The 22,575-nt window shown below is 39.3% G+C and overlaps 1 protein-coding gene across 24 annotated transcripts in view; it reads left to right on the forward strand.

The window, feature by feature from the left end:
• The window catches only part of FMR1NB (FMR1 neighbor), a 105,278-nt gene that overhangs the window by 12,066 nt on the left and 70,637 nt on the right, over positions 1-22,575 (forward strand). For 14 of the 24 annotated variants that reach the window (XR_003255823.1, XM_026080147.1, XM_026080041.1 and 11 more), the window contains exon 7: positions 12,145-12,368. Coding sequence is in view for 16 of the 24 variants with exons in the window: in XM_026080147.1 (XP_025935932.1) it covers positions 12,145-12,355 (211 nt within the window). In the remaining 8 variants the exon portion in view is untranslated. The other 10 variants (XR_003255811.1, XR_003255812.1, XR_003255813.1 and 7 more) reach the window with 8 other exon arrangements.

A 22,575-nucleotide genomic window follows, 5' to 3' on the forward strand; every position in this document is an offset into this window, starting at 1 on the left:
TGAGGTGTGGAAGACAAGGTTTTTTTGCTCCCTTGCTTCTGCAGTTTTCTTCCACCCACTCTCCACCCTTGCTTCCCACCAAAGACTAAATCTTCTTCCGTATCTTTCTGTACATCCATGTGTGTTAAAGCACTTTGTCTCTATTTCTTCCCTCTTTGGCAGTAAGGTGATACCGTCAACTACCAGTTGTGAGCAAAAAGGTAGCAAATGAGACTAAGACCAAATGAAGACAAGGCAGTCTGTAACACTGCACACTTCATACCCCATGGTGTAGCAAAGCACACAGCCTATCCTGTTCTATCCAGAATAGGTTTTTAGGACACAGTGACCTGAGTGCAAAGAAAATCCAGAATATCAGTAAAGAAGAGGAGGAACAATTTGGGGAAAAGGTCATCTCACTTTGTAACATAAGGTTAAACAGAAACAAATGAGAAAACTTCCTGCCACTTGCCTTATCTCTCAAAATCGCAGAGAGAATCGAGACAAAATCTGTTCTTTCACCACTGCCATGGAAGGTACTTGTACAAAAGYGCAACATTACTTACAGTAAACAATTCTCACTGCTGCACAGGAAATGACGTGTGCAACCAGGAATTACCTGAAATATAATAGGGAACAAATGAATGAGAAAAAACTGTGTAAAGAAGAACAAGCAGAAGTGTGTTTCTCCGTGGGATATACCTGGAATTATTCAGTAAGACACAGCACTGAACAATAATAAATCAGTAGGCTTGAAAAGAGTGAGAAAGACGGGCTAGGAGCATATGGAGAAAAGTGAATGAATTATCTGTAATGCTGCTAATGTGCAGTGGGTCTTTGATGTGTGAGGCACATTAAAGCCTGTGAATGCAATGAAAGCAGTATAGTGTTTGACATTACTAAGAGTTTTAGCATGTGTATATGGTCTTTTGATAATGGGGAAGAATGTAAGGTCCACAATATCAAAATCATTAAGATGGAATGTATTGACGTAGTTGTACTCTATTTTTCTAAGGTGATAGTTCATATTGACTAGCTAATGCTGTAATTTGGTTAATATGACAGAATTTTTTTTCCCTGAAGGTTTTGTTTTTCCCCAAGTGTTAAACTTTTGCTATACTAAGATATTAGCTGTGTGGGATCATGTACATGTGCATGCATACACCCGTACACTTTACTAATGTGGCTGCTTAGCAGATGGCCACTTGCTATGGAGTTCCACATTTAGACAAAACCTGCTGTGCAGATCTCCACATTACATCTTACACTGTGCTTGGCAGCTGATGTTCAGCATACAGATAGCCTCACTGAGTCATCAKTGACTCTGAAAACAGGAGGCAAAGAATTAGCATGAAATTATCATAAATCTTTTGGAAAATGAATTAATATATATTCATTTTGAGAGAATTCGCATTAATGTTTAAATGATCATTTTTGTGTTTTTTCATAGCTAGTGAAACCAGGAATATTGCTGTTCTTCTATGACATGTTTTTTGGTTTGTTTTTTTTTAGTGCAGTGATTAACCAGATGCTAAATGGTTTTAATTTCCAGCATCGTATATTTGTATTCTAGGAAAGAAGCAATCCTATAACATAGTAACTTCAGTTGAGTTTTACGAGTTTTAGAGACTTGATAGAGGATATGGCTTTGAAAAGCATTCCTTTAATGAGCCTAAGACCTTCTATCTAGAAGGAAATTCTGTTGCTTTCGTTAGTAATATTGTATGTATGTATATATATATTGTATGCATTGCATATATGTATTGTAGTAACATTGTGTGATGAACCTAAGTGCGATGTCAAAACTGTACTGCAAAGAACATGCTCAAAAGTAAGGATTATTCTGTAGAACTGTCAAAAAATGTGACGGTTTCTGCTGATGAAATTTGGGACAACTGGTGAGTTGCACTGTGTTTCTTCTAGAATAAATTCCAACATTTCTCATAATAGTCTGTAAAGAACCAGTCCAAAGCCAGGCTACCAGCCGTGGAAGGGCTTTGCAGGCATTTGTGCCATGTAGCTAGAGATGGGTGACTGCCTACTCRAGATGCCCAGGACTAAAATAGTAAAGGTAATTCCATGATGTGGCCAAACTATAAGGGTTACTGTCATCATTTGTTATTGGCTACTTTCAGCATTTAGCTAGTTGCAGCTAAGAGCATCTATATGTAGGAGCCTGGAAAGCCTGTAAAATTGATAGAGGGAGCTGTTTATTTCCTTTCTGCAGGTTGAGTACTTGAGTACAACCTTACTCTGAGTACTYTTCCCTTTGCCGCACTTTAATCAGTACTAGTAATTGTCAGTCAGTGAAGCTTTGTTACTTTACTTCCTTACTGATGAACTCCGTGTTTTGCATTCTCTCCATAGAATTTTTCATGCAGGAAGCAGAATCTACATGCATTAATTCTACCCATTCCCTGCGAATCACCAGCTCTTGTGTGCTGTCACCATAATGTCTCTCTTCCTGAGCTCCGTTGTCCTTTGATTTTGTTACGTCCATCACTATGTTATCTTACCTTCTTTCTCTCACTGTTTTGTCAGTGTCTTGTCTTCATTAATCGCCCCATGCCAGGATGAGTAGGATAAGACACCAATGGGTAGGAAAACATAGAGGTACACATAACTGGTGCTGTATTTGAATAGTATTGTGTAGATTTTTAAATGTGTTTAAAACAAGTGTAAAAGAGAGAAGCCTTCATTTCATTCTGCTGAATTTCTAGTACAGTTGTGAGAAGCAGGCCACAGATTTTGGTTGACTGGCTCCTAGCGAATTCTGTGGTCACAGTTGTATTGCTAAGAATCACCAAGTCTGCTTAAACTCGAGAAGAAAGTGTAAGAGATGGGAAATGCTTATCCAAATGCTTTTCCTAGCCTCAATCTGTATTCTAGTGATGAAATCTTGTGATGTAGCTTTTCCCTTTTCTTCACTGGAGCTAGGATTTCATGGCTAAAGTGTAGGTGAAAATTCTTCCTTTGGAAATCAATCAATTTCTGCTGTTGTTTTAATATGTTGCAGTCAATGTTTCAATCCTTTACGAAGTGCAAGTAAAGAAGTAGAACAAATTGTGCAGAAGAAAAGAGCACATAGTGAAAATAATCATGGCTTTTTATCGGATTTACTTAAGAAAAACTCCAAGGGCCATAAGAGCAAGAAAAAAGGTAAACTAAACTATTCTTGAAGTATTCTTTTGTCCTTTCAGTTTAGTATTGTTGTTTTAACGTCAATTCTATATAAAGTACTAGACGTATACAATCCTAAATATTTGTTGGCCCCCAGTCTGGCAGACTTTGTCAAAAGGCCCTGTTTATCAGGGATCACCCTCAGTTTCAGTTATGGGAGACGTAATGAGTACAAGAATTTGATTCCTGTCCTGAGATGCTGAATGGCACCAGAGCAATCTGTGGCCAGTATTAATTTGGCAAAAATGTAAACAAGTCCTTAAAACTAATTAGACCCATGTTTAGGTTTTTTTTTTTTTTCTTCTTTTTTGGTGTAGAGGAACATTCAGCTGATCTCGAAGACCTCAAGCAGGACAAGGACACCAGGCTTACTTGAGTATGCCCTGGAGCGTGAGGTGTTTTTTCTAGTGTCAAATGAATATAACATTATCACTCTTTGACAATGCTATTGATTTTTGCATTAAGAAGTTCTTCTTAGTTCTTCATACTCACACCATATCTTCTGTAAAAGACTAGTAATGCTAAATTGCTTTTGGCAATTCCTGAATGCTGAAGCCAGTCTTTTATTATTAATATAGAATACCAGTGGAGGGCAACTAAGGATACCAGTTAAGTGACTGTCCTAGTTAATAGGTCAGTCTTAGAATATTGTCTGGATTAAGAGAAGGTAGTTGTCATTCATTAAATCAGCAGTGAGTGGCAGGCTTGCTTTGCATCAGTATTGGATGCCACCACAGCAGGGTGGTACTACTCCTAATGAGGTGAATGGCTAATCCTTTACCAGGCTGCAGAGGATTCAGGCAATCTGTTGGGCAGTTGCTTTAGAGATATACTTACAGAATGTCAATAGAAATCAGTATTACCCATAATGATGCAATCACTGGTTCTTTTTCTTTGGGTCTGTGAAATCCATGTAGCATAATTTTCAAGAATTAGAACTGGGAGGAATGGAGCTTTGCTCCTAACCTAGAGAATAAATATTATGAGTGATTCTTAGAAACTCTGTACTTGCAGGATTCCCCATTTAATAAAATTTTGTCTTAGTTACATCAATCCTAAAATAGGCATCACTTAAAACCCAAGTGTAATAGGGGCGGAGTATCTCTCATGAAATTGTCAGAGAAGTTACTGGTGGTCAAATATAACTATATGCAGAAGCTTTCGAGCTCGACATTGCAATCATTGCCAGTACCATCATATCAGAGATGATTTAAGTATTAATTTTGTAAGCAAAAGATTCTSTGATGTTTTTGATGTGGAGGAGCAGAATGATGGAGACTGAATAAGGCTGTTTGCCTTCCAAATCTGATGTGTGTTTGCTGGTGCTTGATGTTATTTTTATGAATTGTGAAGTGTGTCTATAGGCATTTTGACAAAGATGAAAACAATTTCCTGCTACATGAATTTGGGGGCAATGTCACAGCTGAAATGTGCATGTGACAAACCACATAGATCCTCATGGCTGATGGTGATTATAGAGAAAGAGTTGTGCTCTGGAGAAAGTTAGGCTTTCATATGGTGCTTCATGATTTTGATTGAAGGGTAATAAATTCCTTTTGTTTACATGTCATTGACAGCACAGCTGCTTTCAATATTGTGTAACATTCTGACAAAGGGAGACATGCTGTTGAAACAACTGTATTTAACAGTAAGCAATCAATGCATCTGCAGTAACGGTGGCAGCATCAGACAAAAATGAGCATAAGCAAAATATATGCACTGTAAGAGGAGAAGGGAAGATAAGACACAGCGAGACTTATGTTACCCCTACTGAGGGAATAGTCAAGAGCACAGTGCATTGACTAGGCCCTGCCCCTTTTCATGTAGCAGTGTCATTGTAAAGGTGTTCTGAAAAGCCAGAAAGTTTTGCATTTTGATTGGGGAAGTCAAAACCTCTCATTTAAATCTTAAATTCTATACTAATTTGACAGTTCATTGGATCGATAGCTGTACAGCATTGGTATTGCATAATAACTGCTGGCTGTGCCAAAAATGTCATAATGTCTGTTTCATTACTGAGGGTCAGGATTGTCACCTTAAGGTTACATCGCTGATATTCACAGGTCTGAGAATGATGGTATCTATATTGATTTCATCACATAAAAGCAGACGTTTTGATCGGCTGCTTATTTCTACTAGTCAATACTCAGTGAATTAAAAGTTTGACTACTCTTATTTCTGTATAATCTATCTGATTATGATTTTATCTTTTTGGTTTTGATCTCCTTGACCCCAGTGTACTACAGACCAATTTCAATGTGGGGTTAATCCAGACCTACCTGGAACATATGTTTTCCCAAGTGCCTAAGCTGCTGGTATATAACTTGTGTACCAAGCTGCATGTTTCTGAGCCAAACTCAGTTTCCCTTTGTCTGTTCTATCCCTTCGAACAACTAGATTAGGGACCAGGTCAGCTAGGAGAAGCATAAGCATCCCTACAAGGCCCCCAGGGCCCCCAGAGCCTTTGTGGTTAGTGACAGAAGCTGTCTTGCACTGCATGCTGTTTCTCAGCTAGATTTGTGGGCCAGGCCAGCAGAAGAGACCTTCCACCTTCCAGTCCCAGAGAGACCTTCAGTACTAACATCAGGGACCACAAGATGGTGCTGCAGGAAAACATTTTTCCCTCAGTGGTTTTGGTTTCCGGAGAACTTTATTGATTTTTACCTTTTACAGTGTGGTTCATCAAGTCACAAGAAGGCAGATACTGTACAACAGAGCAGTGGTCACTCTGTAAAAAAGACAACATAATACAGCATATGATGACAAGGCTTTAGAAGACTTACAAGATATACAAACTATTGCTTGTGGCTTTAGGTCTGCTCTTTCCTCTGTTGAACTGATACAGAATGAAACAAAAGAGCTCTCAGTGGAACATCTCTCCTTATCTTCACAAAGATTAAACAAATACAAAGCAAAGCAATCTGCCTCATTGTAGCTGTGTGACTGGAGGCAGTCATCTTGGAGATGGGAGCTATAAGAGGGCTTGAGCATCAGTACACTCTTTCATCACGTCACCCAGAGCCTGCACCATATCTGATGGCAGAGGGTGGGTCTCACTTTCTGTTCCCTCTGAAATCCAGAACTGTAACCACATTTTGTAATGTAAGGAGAGGGAATTGAGAAGATTTTTGTAAAGCTTTAAAGTAACATGAAATGGCTACATTATACCACAGGCAACTGTGGCACTATCTGGTACTTTTTTTTCTGTCTGTCTTTCAGAAAACTTTCGAAGTCAGCAAAATTGAACTTAAAAATAAATACAATGGAATGAAACCCAAACTTCTCAGAGTTATGGTGAGAGAACAGATTTGAACCCTAAAGATCAAAAATCCAAAGCCAAATACAAACTTGTATTTAAGCAAAAATCCTTGTGATTGGGAACTCATCTCATATTTTTGAAGGTTTGATGTTCAGTTCTGAAATAATTTTTATCTAGCTGAGCTTCATGAAAGGCCAGATAGAATAGATAAAGCAGGAGAATGTACTTCATTGCTCAATAAATATTTTTTTCTAGTTTGTCTCTGCATAAAGAAGGCAAATTTGAAGTATTATGGGGTTTTTGATCTTTTACTAGCCTCTAGGCTTGGATGCACAACTAAAGTGAAGTGCAAAGGTCCCCCTGGAAAAAGTGTTTCATATTCTTCTGCACAGTCCCAGTGGAGTGAGTAGCTCTGTCCAGTTCAGTTTTGCTCCTGGTTTTTCTGCCCCAAGATTGTTTTTGTTTTCACAAAACATTGGAAAAATAAAAAATGGTTTCAGCCAGATGAAAGGAAAAAACTGTCCACAGTTATGCTGTTCTTGCTTTCTAAGTTTCAGTGTACTACTTCCAACTCCTTTCACAAAAGGCACGTTTCTTATTGCACTGCTTCCTCAGAAAATCCACTGTCCTATGTATTTCTGCCATCCAAACTTGAAAAATCATGTGTATGTGTGTTCATCTGTGTGCAGGTAAGAGCAATAGAGCTTCATTTTTTTCAACTTTTTTTTTTCCTGTAGTGTCAGCCATCAACACCTGGTAGCTTTGCTGTCCTTGTTGCAGCAGGGCATGTTTTGGCAGTGTCAGCTGACAATTGGGCAATGTGGGGAAGATGACAGTAATTCTACAAAGAGYTGCCCTCTAAAAGAGAACATGGCTATGAATTTTAGAGAGACCTGCTGCATCCTATCTCCCTGATTTCCAAGTATCTGATTTTCAGTCCATAAGTCTAGAGCTGTTCAATATTCTACCTACTGTTGGTCAACAGCTGAGCTGAAGTGAAATGAATAAAACAGTTTTCCTTTAGAAAAGGAGTTTTTCTGATGCATTTGCCTGGCCTGCCATTTAGCACTGCACCCTTGCCTAGGCTCCTATTACGATTTTTATTGACTCTCTGAGCTTTTACCATTTACTTATTCAAGGTGCTCAATCCAGCACTAACATACAAGATCCAAAAGTAGGATGGAGGAACTAAGCCAACAAAAAGGACAGGTAACATTCTGTGCTTAGGGTCCAGTGCACTGCTTGGAAATCTGGGGAGGTAATACACAGATATAAAATGCTCTGGTGTGCATTTCCTAATGGGAAAATCCTGCCTCAGTGAAATGCTCCAGGTAGGTAATAGCATTACTGAAAGGCAATTTCTTAATTAAATATGGCCTTATGAATTGCAATAGCTACAAACATATAAAAGAATGGTGGTTGGCAGTGTGCTGATACATGGAGAGAAGGGAGGGAAGGCCTTTTCATACAAAAAGTCCTGCTAGGGAATGATACGAATGAAACTAAGGACCCAGTTGGACTAGCCACCTTCGGAATAACTAGTGTGCTATATCTTCTTTGCCTTATCCTTACAAAAAATAGAGGTGAAAACAATGGTACTATCATGAGAGGTGAGGAGGGATTTTTTCCCTGCGATCTCAGGGAAACAAGGACACAGATGTGTCTTTCCCCATCATCTTCAGGGAAGGGCTGGAAAAAGTTTATTTGCATTCCTAAGACTGGGTACCCTTTGCATAGGTAGTGATATTTCAGGCTAGAACACATTTTTGGAATGTATAATGGAGTTTTTTCTAAGCTCATAGAAAAGTGGGTTAGCCAGTCCTACTCTAAGATTTAGACTTTTTAAGAATTCAGTCTTCCCAGATACCCAGCTGATAGCTTTAAAAAATGACAGGCCTCAGTTGGAGGAGAGGGAGCTCTTATCAAAGATGGTTTGTATAAACAACTGTCAGAAGCAAGGAAACCTGAGAGCCTGGTGAAAAGCAGTTATTGGGTTGGTGTTGACCAGTTATTTTGATAATGCAGTGAGTGACTTAGATCTAGCTCTTGAACAATGAATGAGTACAGCAAATTACTGTTGTGGTTGCCCTCATCCAGCACATTCCTAAAATGCTATGAAATGACTGTGGTTGAACTGTGAAGCCTCTGGGGTGGGGCATATTAGCTAAAATCTGGGTTGTGGAGCCAGAAAGGAAGAGAAGGAAGATCACAGGGAAAATGATCTTAAGAAAAATGACCTTAAACATTTTACCAGAGTGAGGTAGAATCTCATTCTCATTTGGCTTTCACAATCTATTTTTGTTAGTATGGTCGCATATAAAAGGCTGTCACATCAACTGCTATAAGCATTAATCTTTTTTTTTAATCATCAATAGACTGGTTTAAAAAAAAAAAAGCAGAACTACAATTAATCATAGCTCATCACTGCAGCTAGCTAGGAAGCAAAAGGTTAACAACAAATTCTGTTTTACTGGTTAAAAATGCTACTATAGCAGCATTTGCTCAAATGGTTGTTTTACACATGCAGTGGCGTCATCCAGTTTAAATCCTGCTGTGTTTCTTTGCCAACAACTGCTAGTGAACATTTGCCCACCTTCCCTGCTGCTGAGTAGTATCAGGATTAGATGCAGGGAGGCGAGCAGGCTTACAACTTCATCTGTTGGCACCACAGGAATGCAGGAGCAGAACAGCATGGCAGTAGGGAAAACTTTCAAAATCATCAATTTTAAGGTCTTACCTCGAAATGGCTATTTCTTGGCTGGGGGGAGGGGTATCTTTCCCCAAATGCAAAAAAAGCAGGAACAATAAAATCTTCCTCAAATAAAGACAGAACAGGTATTTATTATCCACACTAATGGGTGGGTGGGTGTTTGTAAAACTGTACCAGGAAGTAGATTTTGACATGGGAGGAGTGCCTGTCAAGAAAGCACTGGTCTTATCTGTCTCTGTTGGGAATTAAAATTTAGGGAGCTTTAGTACATCTTGGAACTTTTAAGATGATGGATAGCTTGCAGCAACAGGCATTTTCCTCCCCTCACCAAAGGAAGCCACTTTTCCCTCAGTACTTAACAAAAGTCTCTTTGAAAGACATGGTTAGAGAGAATCATGTTTTGAGCAAAGTGACTGGTAGAAGCAGAGCTGAGTTTTCTGAGCATTTATTAGCTTCTGCCTGCACTTAAGAACAGCTGAAATTTGCTTTCTGAACTCCATGCATTTCTTACCTGCAAAGTGAAGTCCCTATATGTATCTGTTGGTCAACCACTTGTCTGTACTTATGGGGCAGAGGAGAGGGAAGGTGAAGTGCCAAAGGACCAGAAGTCAGGAAAAGGAAATGGTGACATCTCTTAATTGACTTCCTGTGCTGGAAACTGTTATTTAGAACCAAAGTCTTTGCTGCAATGAATGTGCTGGGCTGTGTTTTCGTTCACAACAGAGCTGTCTCCCCTGGCTAACAGCAGCCAGGTAAGCTGGGAAATGGGGGTAGTAAACAGATAAATTTTTAACTATAAACATAGCCTTAATTGTTCCTCATAGTTTTTTAAGCTAGCTGAGTGCAGAGTTAAGCAGAGGAATAATGTCTCCACTCCTCTCTCTTCTTATTTTTGTTCTCTCTAAACACATGACAAGTATCTCCACTATTAACTTTGATATTTGATTCCCCTGTGATCCATCCGAAGCTAGCAATGCCTGTTCTTCGTAGTTGCTTTAGTCCTTCACTTCCTGTGCTCAAACAATGCTCAACTATAGTATCAAACCATAAGCTTAAGTTGTCCAGTGGCAGCTACAAAGTAGTTGAGGGTTTTTTTGGTGGATTGTTTGNATTAAAATAGGTTGTGGCAAGCTAGACTGATGGCTCCAAAGTAGTCATTATGGTCTGTGGTGGCAGTGGTACACACTGAAGAGCCCTTGACCACATATTTATGCAATACACCTAATATCTCTAAATGAGCTTATGAACTATCAAGTAATATGCACAGTTAAAAATGCAAGAATAAGCCCAAAGGAATTATTTTGATCTACTGCAGCAATTTTCATATTCTATTACTTCAGTAAACTTTTTTCTTGAAACAATTGCTTTTCTGTTTTTTAGGCTGTTAACAAAAGCATACAGCCAGTACTGAACAACATATTTAGAATTTTCAAAGTCTGCACAAAATATTAAGGTCAGTTTAAAACTTCATCTGTCACTCATTTTGACAAGTTAGAGTAGTTACTGCATGAATCTCACCTACATGCAATTATTTGAAACAGCAGCAAGAAGGGTAGCAAGCAACTCCAAATTTTCCTTGTTTTGTGAACATATGTACCATTCAGTGGAGTGTTGTCTGCTCTGTGATTTCCTCATGGTCTGATGTTCAATGCAGTACCAGCTTTGGGAGTAGAATAGCTACTCTAGCACTTATGTACTCCAGCTGTTTAGCTGCTTTAGCAATGCTAGTTTTGGAGCTGATACACTGCTACCTTGAAGATCTGTCCTTTGGTATACTGCAAGGAGAGGCTTCACTCCTTCCTGCTTTCTTTAAATATAATCTGCTGTAGTTTAATTCTCTCTGCATTTATCGGTTCTCCATGCATAAGCACTCTAGTCACATAGGAAGGAATGATCAATGAGCCAGGTATATGACTTTTTCTTTCCCCTTGCTATAAAGACCATAAAAGCCATTTGCTCTTCGCYTTGTTACTAAGTCTGTTACAGGTACAGCAACTTGATGACCACTATGAATAGGATGTGTGGATCATAGTTATTCTTAGAATACCATGTAGTCAGACTTTCTTAAACCTCTATAATCTGTAATAAAATTTCCTCATCATCACAGCACAGGGAAGGTGCTCTCTAGTCTTGGCCTGAAGTTACTGTAGTCAGCTGCAGTCTAGTCGTTTTCTCTTCCACTTTTTCACTCCTAGTTTAACAAGAATTTGCTCGTGCTTCCCAATGAATGGGAATGGCACTTGCTTGAGCCAGGTAGTTGCTGGCAGGCATCACACAGCTGTCCAACCAGTGCCTTCCACATCCTCATCTAGTTTTTAATTATCTTCTAATTTATCAAGCAGAAGGGACTACTAGATCATCCAGTCTGACTTCCTGTATCTCAGAGATCATTATCCTCCTCCTAGCTGTCTTGAGCTCAACGACTTCAGTTAAGTAAAACTCAGGTACTTAGGAGACCACTGTTTTATGTCATGGGCAAAACTGAMGAGGTTGAGATCTCCCTAAAGCCAAGGCTCCTGAGGTGGCAAGGAGCTGCCCAGACATGGTTTGCCCACGTTTCCTACTGCTGAGCAAGGGGAGAAATCTGCCAGTCTAGCCGAGTTTAATCTCAGGGAGAAAAATAATTATTATTTGATTCATTCAGACAACTAGCTGAAAAAGGTATAGCATTTGATTGTCTCCATGCAAATGTTCTGGGCCTGTTGAGAGCTGTACAGGCAATCCTATTATTAGTTCACTGTTCTGAGTTTGTGATAGCCTTCTCCTTCTGTGCAAGTTGTGGTTTTATAGACTGAAAAAGTACAGTTTGAAACTGAATGGTTCTTTGGAGGAAAGAATAACACTTGCCACCTCTAGAAAAGTCCGGTATTGAATTAAGGCTTTATGGAATTTTAAGGAATTTTTGGACGCTACTTATAGTCCTAGGTTATTCATTTTATACTCCATTTTTGCATTCTGTTTAAATATAATAGGCTTTGGGTTTTCTGTGTTAATCTTTGGTATCATGTCTTTGAAGGTATGCTGGTTATATGAAAGTTTTCTTGAAAGAAGAGTTTTTAAAACATAGCTTGGAAGAAGAGATTGAGAGCTGCATGGAAAACATGTGCTGGCTGGTCCAGGTGAAGGAGATGAACCTGATGATTAGGCCACTGGGCCTGAGTGAAAACAAGATAAGAGCAGAAACAGGATGGGCTGTGCAGAATTTTCAAGGAATACAAGTAATGTGAAATGACATTCAAGGTAAGTGGAATAAAATACTTTATCTAGGGGTTTGAGAGCAGCATCTTCTGTATCTCCTTATGTTTGAGACCTATGTTTAGGACCTGTAGGAATGGATGTAGTAAAACTGATGAAGCGGGGAGAGAATAGGGCTATGGCTGTCCCCCCTTCTTGGTGATGAGACTGCGGTAGGGAGGAGAGTAAGCTGTGCAAGCTCACATTGCCTAGTTTAACCACATGCTTCTCTGTAGTTTCCTTATCATTTGTTTCTGAGATAGCATGTTACTTGCTTTATTCTTTCATTGCTTCACAAAGAGGCAGCTTGGTTAGTGTTGGCTAGTTTGTGTGATTGGTCTCCTTGTTTAGACAGAGCAAATTACAATGGAAAGAAAGTAAACCCATGGTGGGAAAAGAGAGAGAGAACCCCCTCACTGGAGGATGTGACAAGGGAAGAGCTCTAGTAAGAGATACAGAGATGAGAGGTTATTGTGGTGTAGGTTCTTGCATGGGGTAGATTGCTGGGAGGAGGGTCCTCTTGGCTTGCTTATGTGGAAAGTTGGAGCGTTAGGTCTTTGCCGAAGAGGACTTCCTTATCATGGTTGAAAGGGGAACATTGGTGGTGTGTCTGAGGAACAGCGAGGGGATCTGAGGGTGCTTAAGGCTCTGCTCTTTGGCCCTTGTATCAGGCAGTGAGCTCCATGGCATAGCACAAACTGGTTTGTGATTGTGGCAGACACGGGTTAGGAAAGTCTGCTTTTCTCGTCTGTGACTTGGTATTTCATACCATCTCTGTAAGTGGCCCTCCAGGTTTCTTGATGCTTTCTGGATTGTGATGGGTACCTCTGAAATTAAAATCAATTGAGGGAAAATCTGAGAAGATATGAGGTGGGAAATACTTATTTGCATTTCTACCATTATGCAAACAAGGGTATTATAAGTCATTTCCTGTCTCTTGTAGACCATACATAAAGGTTTGTGGATATCTGTTTCTGCTGTCAGCCATTAGCATCAGTTGCTTTGCTTAAGGAGAAGGGGCCTGGGCTCCTAGACTACAATGGCCTGGTTCAAACATTGCAAATGACTTATAAGTAACATCCTGAGGCATTACATTCTGCAATAACATATGTCATTCATCTAGCTTGGAGAGGGTTTTTCAGAGACAATTTTTACATATGATTCCTCAGGAAAAAAAAGTAGAATTGTAGACCATCAAAGCTGTTGCAATTAGGATTTGGCTCTAGATCCAAAATATTTGTGAATTGACACTGATGTTGTAAGCGTCTTATGAAACATTTATTCACAAGTTTGATTACTTAAAAAATGCCATTTACAGAAGAAATAAGTTATGAAGGCATCAAATTTCGTACAAGAAACCCTCGAAAACAAGACCACAAATGACAAAACATACTATTTAGAGCCCAGATGGCTGCATAAAATAAATAGCCATTTCCTCAGTGGAAGCATAGGCAATTTGGCTGTGTGAAGCTACAATTCCAGCAGAGATCCTTGAAACAGATGTTGATATTGCTTATACATTGAAACTTTACTAAAAAAGCAAGATGTTCAGGTAGCATGAATGTATTGACTGACAACCTCGGATTTCTTTGTCTGTAGGAGACATGCACTGAAAACCAAAACGTGACTGTTGCAGAGCTTGGAACATAAATATCTTTTTGCATGCATGTTCCAGTAAGCTAATGTATGTAAGCCTGCCTAGGATACTTGAGAAGTTTTGGTAATTTTCCTTTTACTGTAACTGATAGCCCAGTGGAATATTTTTAAACCAAGAAGAAAAGTTCAAGTTAAATCTAAATCTATAGGTAGATATGGAGATGTAGATACAGGCAYAGAAGATAGCTGTAAGTGTATAATGTCTTTACCTGTATATAAAAGAAAGAATAAATTAATAACTTTTATCTTCTTCATGTCAGTTTAACTTAAAAACTGTCCTGCATTAACTTGTCTTCCTTTAAGTCTGTGTCATCATTTCTGATATATCTGATCAAGCTAAGTAACCCCCAATTTTAGTAGGAGCAAGGCACTCCTCATCTTTTCCTTAGCTGGATACATTCTTGGCTCAAGCGGATCCAGAGAAATGTAAATGCCAGAAGTATGTTTTCTGCAGGCAGTTCTAAGAGTTTCTCAGTGATACATATTTTCTCCATATAGTAAGCAATAAGAGTGACAATCCTGCAAAAACTGTGCTTCCGGTTCTTCAGAATTTCTCATGATTTACCATTAGTAAGTTTGGTACAACAGTTTGGTGCAACAATTTTCTGATTAATTTGACAGCAGCAAGGCATGTCTCTTGTGGTTTGCAGTTGTGTAATGTTTTGCTGGTTGTTCCAGTAGAATCCTATTCAGTGGAGACTGTGAATACAGAATTTAAGCAACAACTTATTGTGTTCTTGAGCTGCCAATAGGAATATTGTCATTTGCTCCATTGGATACAAGATCAGGTTGTAAGGTCCTTAAAGCAATAATGAGCTGCAGCACTTACAACACCTATGGAAAAAGCAAAATCTTAACATGGCTGCATTAATATTGCTGGGGTTAAGGGAGAGACTGCCATTGATTCAATAAACTTTGAGGGAGGCCTTTTGGAGACCAGTGGGTGGTGGTAAAGTTTGACAATGGTTTGCTTCCCCCTCCCCTCCTTTGAAAACACATCCAGAAGGAGAGCATATGAGTTGAGCGCGTTACATAACAGCCAGTGGTCAGAGTACATATCTCAAATATGAGAGACTTCCATTCAGTTTCTTGCTCAGCCTGAGGTGATCCAGCTCCCAGCAGGCTCTTCTGAAACATGGGTGTTCTGAGGAAATCCATTATTTGCATAGTTCTAATCACAATCTGATGAGGAAACACTGGAGTTCATTGCAGTAGAGTCAGCATTTTTATTAGCGTTGTTAAAATGTAGCCTATACCAAGGTTTAGACAGTAAGAATTTAGCGTTCTTGGATGTGAAGAAAACAGAATTTATGCAGGAAGCTGTGGTATCCCTGTCAATAGCTGAGTATGCTCATTGTCATGGATGTCCTAGGCCTTTTGCCAACCTCCTAAGATCTGGGCTGATCTCAAGAGGTCCCTGAGGCAAAGCAAATGCAAAGCATTTAGCAGTTCTGTGGGTAAGACAGGAGGTTCTGCTTTCTTTCGCTCTTCAAAGTGAGGAATGTGAAATTCTAGATCCAAATTTTGATTCATCTCTACTGGAGCAATTTCAATATGAGATGATCTTGTCCTCACTATGTGGTTCAGAACAGTAGATCTGTCACCTGTGTGTATGTTGACTGACCTCAGGATACCATCATAATCTCACATCAGACTAACTTATTGTATAGAATTTTTTTTTCCTGTTAATATACCTTCAAGTATCAAAGTCCTTTCACCCTTAATCTGAATAATGTACATACAGCCATTGCAAGGGATAAAATGTATGGCAGAGAGCTACTGTTATCTCTGCTGGAGGGAGCTGGAGCTGCTCAACTTGAAATCACATCCTCTGTTGTTTATGCTGAACCGTCTCTCCTCTGAACARGCAATAGACATATGCTCTTTTGATACAGGAGATTCTGGATTCTATCCCCAGTCTTAGAGTCTGGTTCTGAGTCATCTTGTTGTTCAGCTCAGTAACAACTACTGAGCTGTAAAAGGATACCATTTATTGGAATACTAAAAGGCCTTTATTTTCCAAGGCTTAGTGTCTCTTGGTTAGAGTAGGGAAATGAGAACAGAGCATCATAATTCAGAATTCTAAATCGTTTACTTGGTCACTCTCCTTCTGAGTAGCTCCATCCCCCCTACATTTTCCCCATCTGTAATAACAGACATGCTTGTGCAGGAAACTGATATCTTCATCTAAAAGACTAGTATAAAATATACATTTTCTAAGAAAACCTCAGAAATATTTCCAAAAAGGAATGGCTTTACTTCATACTAAATTGCAGTGCCTCTACTGTCATACTATGCTGCTCCTCTAACACACCTAAGTCAGCTGAGTCAACAAAGTAAACACCACACATGCCAGTATTAATTTCAGCAATCTTGACACCTCTGTATCATAGTGTTACACTTCTTATTCAGCTGTCAGCAGGCAATAAATGTGGTGGTACTGTCAGCCCACACAGACCAGGGCTTAGTATCACAAGGACAGTGTTTAGTATGTTCACTCTGGGCAATTCCACTTTTATACYCTTTCTACATTTATGGTAATAGTGGGCTGGGTTTGCCACTTTTATCAGTTAATGTTTAGTGCTAATACTGTAATAAACAAACATTGCTTTACTGATTTATCCTCTGTGAAGAATCCCTTTGTTTGACATAGAATGAGAAAGCTATTCCTTCAGCTTCAGAGAAGACACGCATCTACTGGTGGCTCCTGCAATTGGGACACCTGTTAGTCTGACCGATAAGACAATAAAATCAGACTCAAATTGCTTTATTCGGTAAACGTAAGTAGATAAAACCACAGAAAATAAAGTCAGAGTAAAGTAATTTTTTGCTCCATTCACAGCTGTTAGTTTAATGGAATTGCCTTTCTCATGAAAAGCACAGCTGCTCCAGCCCTGCCTGTAGCATGCACATCTGCATGGGCCGGGAGGGGGCTCTAGAGCTGCAGCAAGACTTCTCCTAAGCAGCCAGGGCAGCCTTCAAAAGTGATCTAAATTAAAATGTACATATAGAAGTGAAACAAGCTACTGGATGTTTTGACCAAACCATGCTGATGCCCCAGCATTTGCTGACATAGGCTAGGCTGTACTTGATCTTGTGCAACTTTCCATATTCTGCCCCTTAGTAACATCAGTACATTTCCTTTGTTATAAGTGAGCATGCGTCCTAATAAGCAGGTAGAACTTTGCAAACCAGACTGTTAGCCTTGGTGCACAAGTGTTCTTGGCGTCTTGTGCTTGTAAATAATGGGGCCCATCTCACTGCAGGTTCAATTAATTGTGTATAGAAATGCAACGTTAGACATTGATCTAATTCTCTGATTTGTGAATGTGATCAGTAGCAAAACATATAGGGCTGATCTTTTCCCCCAGTACCCACTTGGCTTTTACTGTAGAGCTCCTCCATAAGTTTATGCCGCAAATACACAATAGGATCTGTGCCTTAGTTTGCCACTAAATGAGTGTAATAAAATCCCTTATCTCACAGGGAAACTGCTAAAATAAGTCAATTAGTGTGTTGGAAATGCTCTGATACTGCACTGGCAAACATGAAGAGACAACACTGGTTTTAGAACTTGGTTTAAATTGTATGCTAAAAGTAAGGCCTCTAGACCAATAATGAACAGCGAGAGAAGGAGAAGTTACTGAATTGTTGCTCATTTGAACGTGATTCCTGCAGTGCAATGGATGAAACTGGTCCTGTGGTGAAAATGGGGAGACTAACATAATTCTTATAAACAGAGGAATGGCTTATAGTTGCAGAGGCAACCTTAAATCTAGCATTTTCTCAGTTTTGAGTGATCAGTGTGGCCATCTAAAGATATCTCAGAAAATTGTGTGTAGGTATTTGATTTGGGTGATTTTCTAGCTTTTGAAAACAGAACTGAAAATGTAACATCTGTCCTGAGGCATTGTCCTAATACCTAGCAGAGGTATCGATTGAAAGAATTGAAACACCTGATTCCACAGAGATCTCCATCACTTCAGCTAAGAGTAGCTGACTAGATGGTTTGTTATCACTCTCTGCATGGGGAGATGTAATGGGGAAATGTAAGTTTTGTCATGAACCAATGGAGTTTCCAAGCTGGTAGAAGAGGGAGTCTATAGTGGAAGTCATTGTATTCAGCTGGACARTCAGCAGAATCTCCATCCTGGGTGTTCTCTCACTTTCAGCTTGGYGCTATCAAGGAATGAAGCTGAAAGACTTAGCACAGCTTTGATGAATAAATTGGAATGTGAAAAATAGAAGGGATTATAACTTCCTAAATGCAGATGAATTTTCAGAGGGTCAGTAAGAAATATATTTTAAACCCAAAGTTTACATTGTCTTAGATTTTCAAGCCTTTTACAAAATGTGCTTTTGGAAGGGATGAATTTGGTTTTTAATGTTCAAGAAACAATTGCTAGAATTTCTTGACACAGATGAAATACTGCATTTTGCCTTATCTTGTCCTTGGACAAGGCAAAAACACTTTGGCTGAAATTCTTTCAAATGCCCACTGTGAAAGCTTGAGCCTAAATATTTATAATTTAGATAAATTCTAAACAATTGAAAGAAGGGTTTTATAATGAGTAGCATCAAGGAATATTAATAATACATGTTATTTCCAGCCATGCCTGTTATAATAGATGATAGGATATTTAAGTTAAATAGCTGCAAGCCCAAAGTGAGAGGCAAACGTATGTACTCAACTTTTACAGTTTAATGGAACTAATTAATGAGGCCAGCATGCTTTTGAAAATGCTTTAATTTATTCTTTGATTAAAAAGTAGAAGACTCTCATTAGTACAAAAATATCATTTCTGAGTTTTGTACTTCTGGAGTGCATAAAATAGATCAGTGCTGATATAAACTGGGAATTTCAAAATTATTGTTTACATTGCACACTATTTTAGCATCATTCATTCTGGATTTACATCATAATTAGTTTGCTCCGTTTTCCCTGCAGTGAGCTTGACTTGAAATGAGGAAACTCCTCTGGATTTAACTGTTGCACCTGATTACTTTTTTTTTTTTTAACTTTTAGACATTGACCATTGGTTTCTCTCTCTGAAGGGAAAAATCTGTTTCTGTATTTGATTTATCACATGACTTCTTTTCAGTTTTGCTCAGTTTTRTGTAAGGTGACCTTTGCATTTGTGGAATGATATTTTGATTATAAAACACTGCTTTGGCTAGCTCATAATTTTGTGCATATACCTCAATTTATGTTTTTCTCCTACAGAGCTCACTTGGGGAAAAAGCATGTAGTATAGGGATCGATCTCTCTCTCTCTCTCTCTTTCTTTTTCTTTTTTTTTTTTGTTATGCCAGGTTCTGTAATTAGTATCTTCCACCTACTTAATATTTTATCAAAACTGTGAGTAAATAGTGTGTGGAGGGGGGTTTCTAGCCAAAGTTGCATTCATGGAAATAGCAGGGAATGGTTCCGAAGGGGGAACGTAGTTGCATCTTTGGATATATGCATGATCCTGAAACTTGCTGCTTCACCCTGATGGATGAAATTCTCTCCAGGCCAGAGGGTTTATGAGGTCTTTACATTACTAAAACATCCTGAGCTAAAGCTAAAATCCTGCTGCCTTTAAGAATTTCACCTAGATAGTAAAGAATTTTAATGTCCTGTGTTGGCGTGAAGTGGTCCCATAGTTCCTACATCAGCCTCTGCCCTTCTGTGTGCTGTCCTCTCCTCCAGACAGAGCAGGGCTGTCATCCAGTCATGACTCCCTGTTCTTGTCTTCCTACTGGCCAGCCCTCACATTTCCTCTCTGCCTGGTGTTTTGCAGAGAAGTGGGGAAGAAGTATTTTCCAGGTGTAGTCTGAAACATTCCTGCTTTCTGCCAACCCACTGGGCTCTGCTTGTTGTCCTTTCTTACATCCCTTGAAACCAGCAGAGAAGTGAGGGGGATAATGGAGTGGTTACCTTCTATAGAGCACCGAGCTCAACCTCAAAGCAGCATTAACTGCTGCAAACTGGACAGTGGCTGATGGCTTTTAAGCAGTCCTTTTTCAGCTTTCTACTTCAAAGGTTCAGGCTGTGAAGTGAAGTTGCAGCCTTCCCCTCTCTTACTTGCCCCTGTTGTGTGGCTGGGAAGATGTTTGCTATAAAAGAGGAAGATCTTAACTCCAGGAAGGTAGGATAAGATCCAGAGCATCTTGTTGACTAAGTAGAACAGATGGGAAGCATACCGCTTTGCCCTCCTCAGCAGGTTAGAATCTGGCTGCTTGTGTATGAGATTTAATGTCGATATGAATAAATAATAGAGAGAAGGGAGGAGGGAGGGAGAGAGAGAAATATTTGCTCAAAACAGAGTTTACAGAATGATGTGCTCTACTGATAAATCAGTCCAAAAAATATTTCCTCATCAAGACTCATTTTTCAGCTCCTTTGACAGTAGCTTGTGTCCTACTTTGAAGGACTCCCTGTGGAATTTCACTCCCACTATCCCTCCCTTTCACAGCAATGTTATGTCTCCCAGTTTTACTAATATGGAGCTCTGCCTCTTATGAGGAAAATAAATTAGCAATTTATAAAGGTTGACCAGAGATAACCCATCAAAGCAGAGTCCAGAGCTGTGTGAATGGCAGCACTATCTTGCAAGTTCCATAAATACTTGGTGTCACCCCATGCACATCTTCCTGGGATTTTGCATTTATTTCTCCTTGCATTATACACCAACATGGGTAGCAAAATATGAAAAGAAGAGACAGAGCAGAGATTAGGGGCTGGAAACATTTTCACAGCAGTATCTTGTCAGCTTTCCAGCACACTCTGACTTATCGAGATCCAAACACTCACAGCTGGTGCATATTTTAATGCCAAATGACTGGCATGGCTGAAATTGGAATTCACAGTCTCTCAGTGCACTGTACTAGCACATTTAGTCAGCACATTGCTTTTGTGTGACTCTTAAAGTTAAGTTACATTTCATTGAGGGCATTTTTATGGAGGCTCTGTGAACTTGCACGGGAGAGTGTGTGGCTTGGTGTGCCAAGTGGCTGTACGTCTGATTAAAATTAGAAGTAAAACAACATGAAAAACCCTGCTAATTTACTGCCCTAAAATTGTCAATTAGAGCAGTGCCAAGCAGTCTGGCAAGAGCTTCATCTCTTCCAAAAGGCAGAAGAACAGTGCCAACTCCAAAGCAGAGGAAAGCGGAGGAAATATTTGTCAACTCTGTCCAATAACTGGTCACATAATAATTGGACAGTAAATTCTCCAACCTGAGTTGTTTGCCTGATAGTTGGAACAATGCCTGGGTTTGATTTTTTTTTTTTTTTTATGTTTTAAATTTTTCAACAGTGCCTCCTTTTTCATTGCTATTGTGATCTGATGCTGTGTAACTTAATGCTTAGCTGCACGTTCTACATTGCCATGTTTCCTGAACAGCTCATATAATGGTACATTGTCTAGGAAATTTAAAATAATCCTCCATTTCCTACAATGAGGCTAGAGGGAAGAAGTGTTTTGGGACAAGTTGCTTCAACAGGATGATATTCTCAGCTGGTGTAATTCAGTCCTCTGAAATTCAGAAAAAAGAAGGCCATGCCTCTTCTAGAAAGCACAGTTCAATCCTGTAGTTAGATCTTGCCTTGATTTTGATTCCATTAACGCAGCTAAGTGGTCCCACTGCGATGTAAGAGTCCACCTGAGAAGCTGTCTTTGGGATTGTCCTTCTAAAGGTGCTGGAAAGGGTTGCATCATGCAATGTTGTGAAGTTTGGGAGCAGGCTCTAATAAGTTCCAAACTTAGAGGTTCCAAACACTGTCTAAATTATTCTGGAAAAAATTACTCATGGAGCAACTCAGACTTAGTTAATTAAAATTCTTACGACACTATGAAATGAACTGAATCTAGTGCAATTCAAAGGAAGCAAGATCACATGATGAGAGGTGCTTTCAAACTCTCCAGACCTGCAAGAGTTTTCGGGTTTTTTTATGTGATCCCTGTGTTTGCAAGCAGGTTTACGCTGGATAAATTTGGCAGGGAGGGAGGCAACAAATAAGTCAGTACTTCTATTATAACCGTGATTTTTAGGGGCTCTATTCTGTGATGTGCTATGTCTGCTTTTTTTCTATCCTTGATTTTCTTTGTTTGTTTCGATGACTTCAATAGACTCAGACTTTAAGGATAAACAAAACAATATGTGTTTTATCCATCAGACTTGAAAAAGTTGTTAATTAAACATCTGAGCAAAAAAAAAGCATGCAGGGGGGAAACAAAACAGAAGGTAAGTTATGACTCTATCACGAAGTAGAGCCATGTCTGGGCAGTTATTGAAGAACATGTGGGAAACAAAATGAGCAATAGGTGGAATAGGGCATTAAGTGGGACAACAGAGGTACCCAGGCCAAAGATGTCACATGCTCTGGACAGGGTGAATAATCCGTACCATTAATTACTTTTCCTCTTGCAAATCTGTGCCAGGATCAAAAAAGATGTTTCAATCAATAACAGGAGGACCAGTCAAACCCTGAACTAGGCAGGAAAAAGAGACAAGGAGAAGACTATAACTTGTGAAGAGTAGGGTGTGTGGGGGTGTCTTTTGTTGTTTTTTTTT

This window comes from Apteryx rowi, unplaced genomic scaffold, assembly GCF_003343035.1.
Source record: "Apteryx rowi isolate R43461 unplaced genomic scaffold, aptRow1 scaffold_115, whole genome shotgun sequence".
Lineage (NCBI taxonomy): Eukaryota > Metazoa > Chordata > Aves > Apterygiformes > Apterygidae > Apteryx > Apteryx rowi.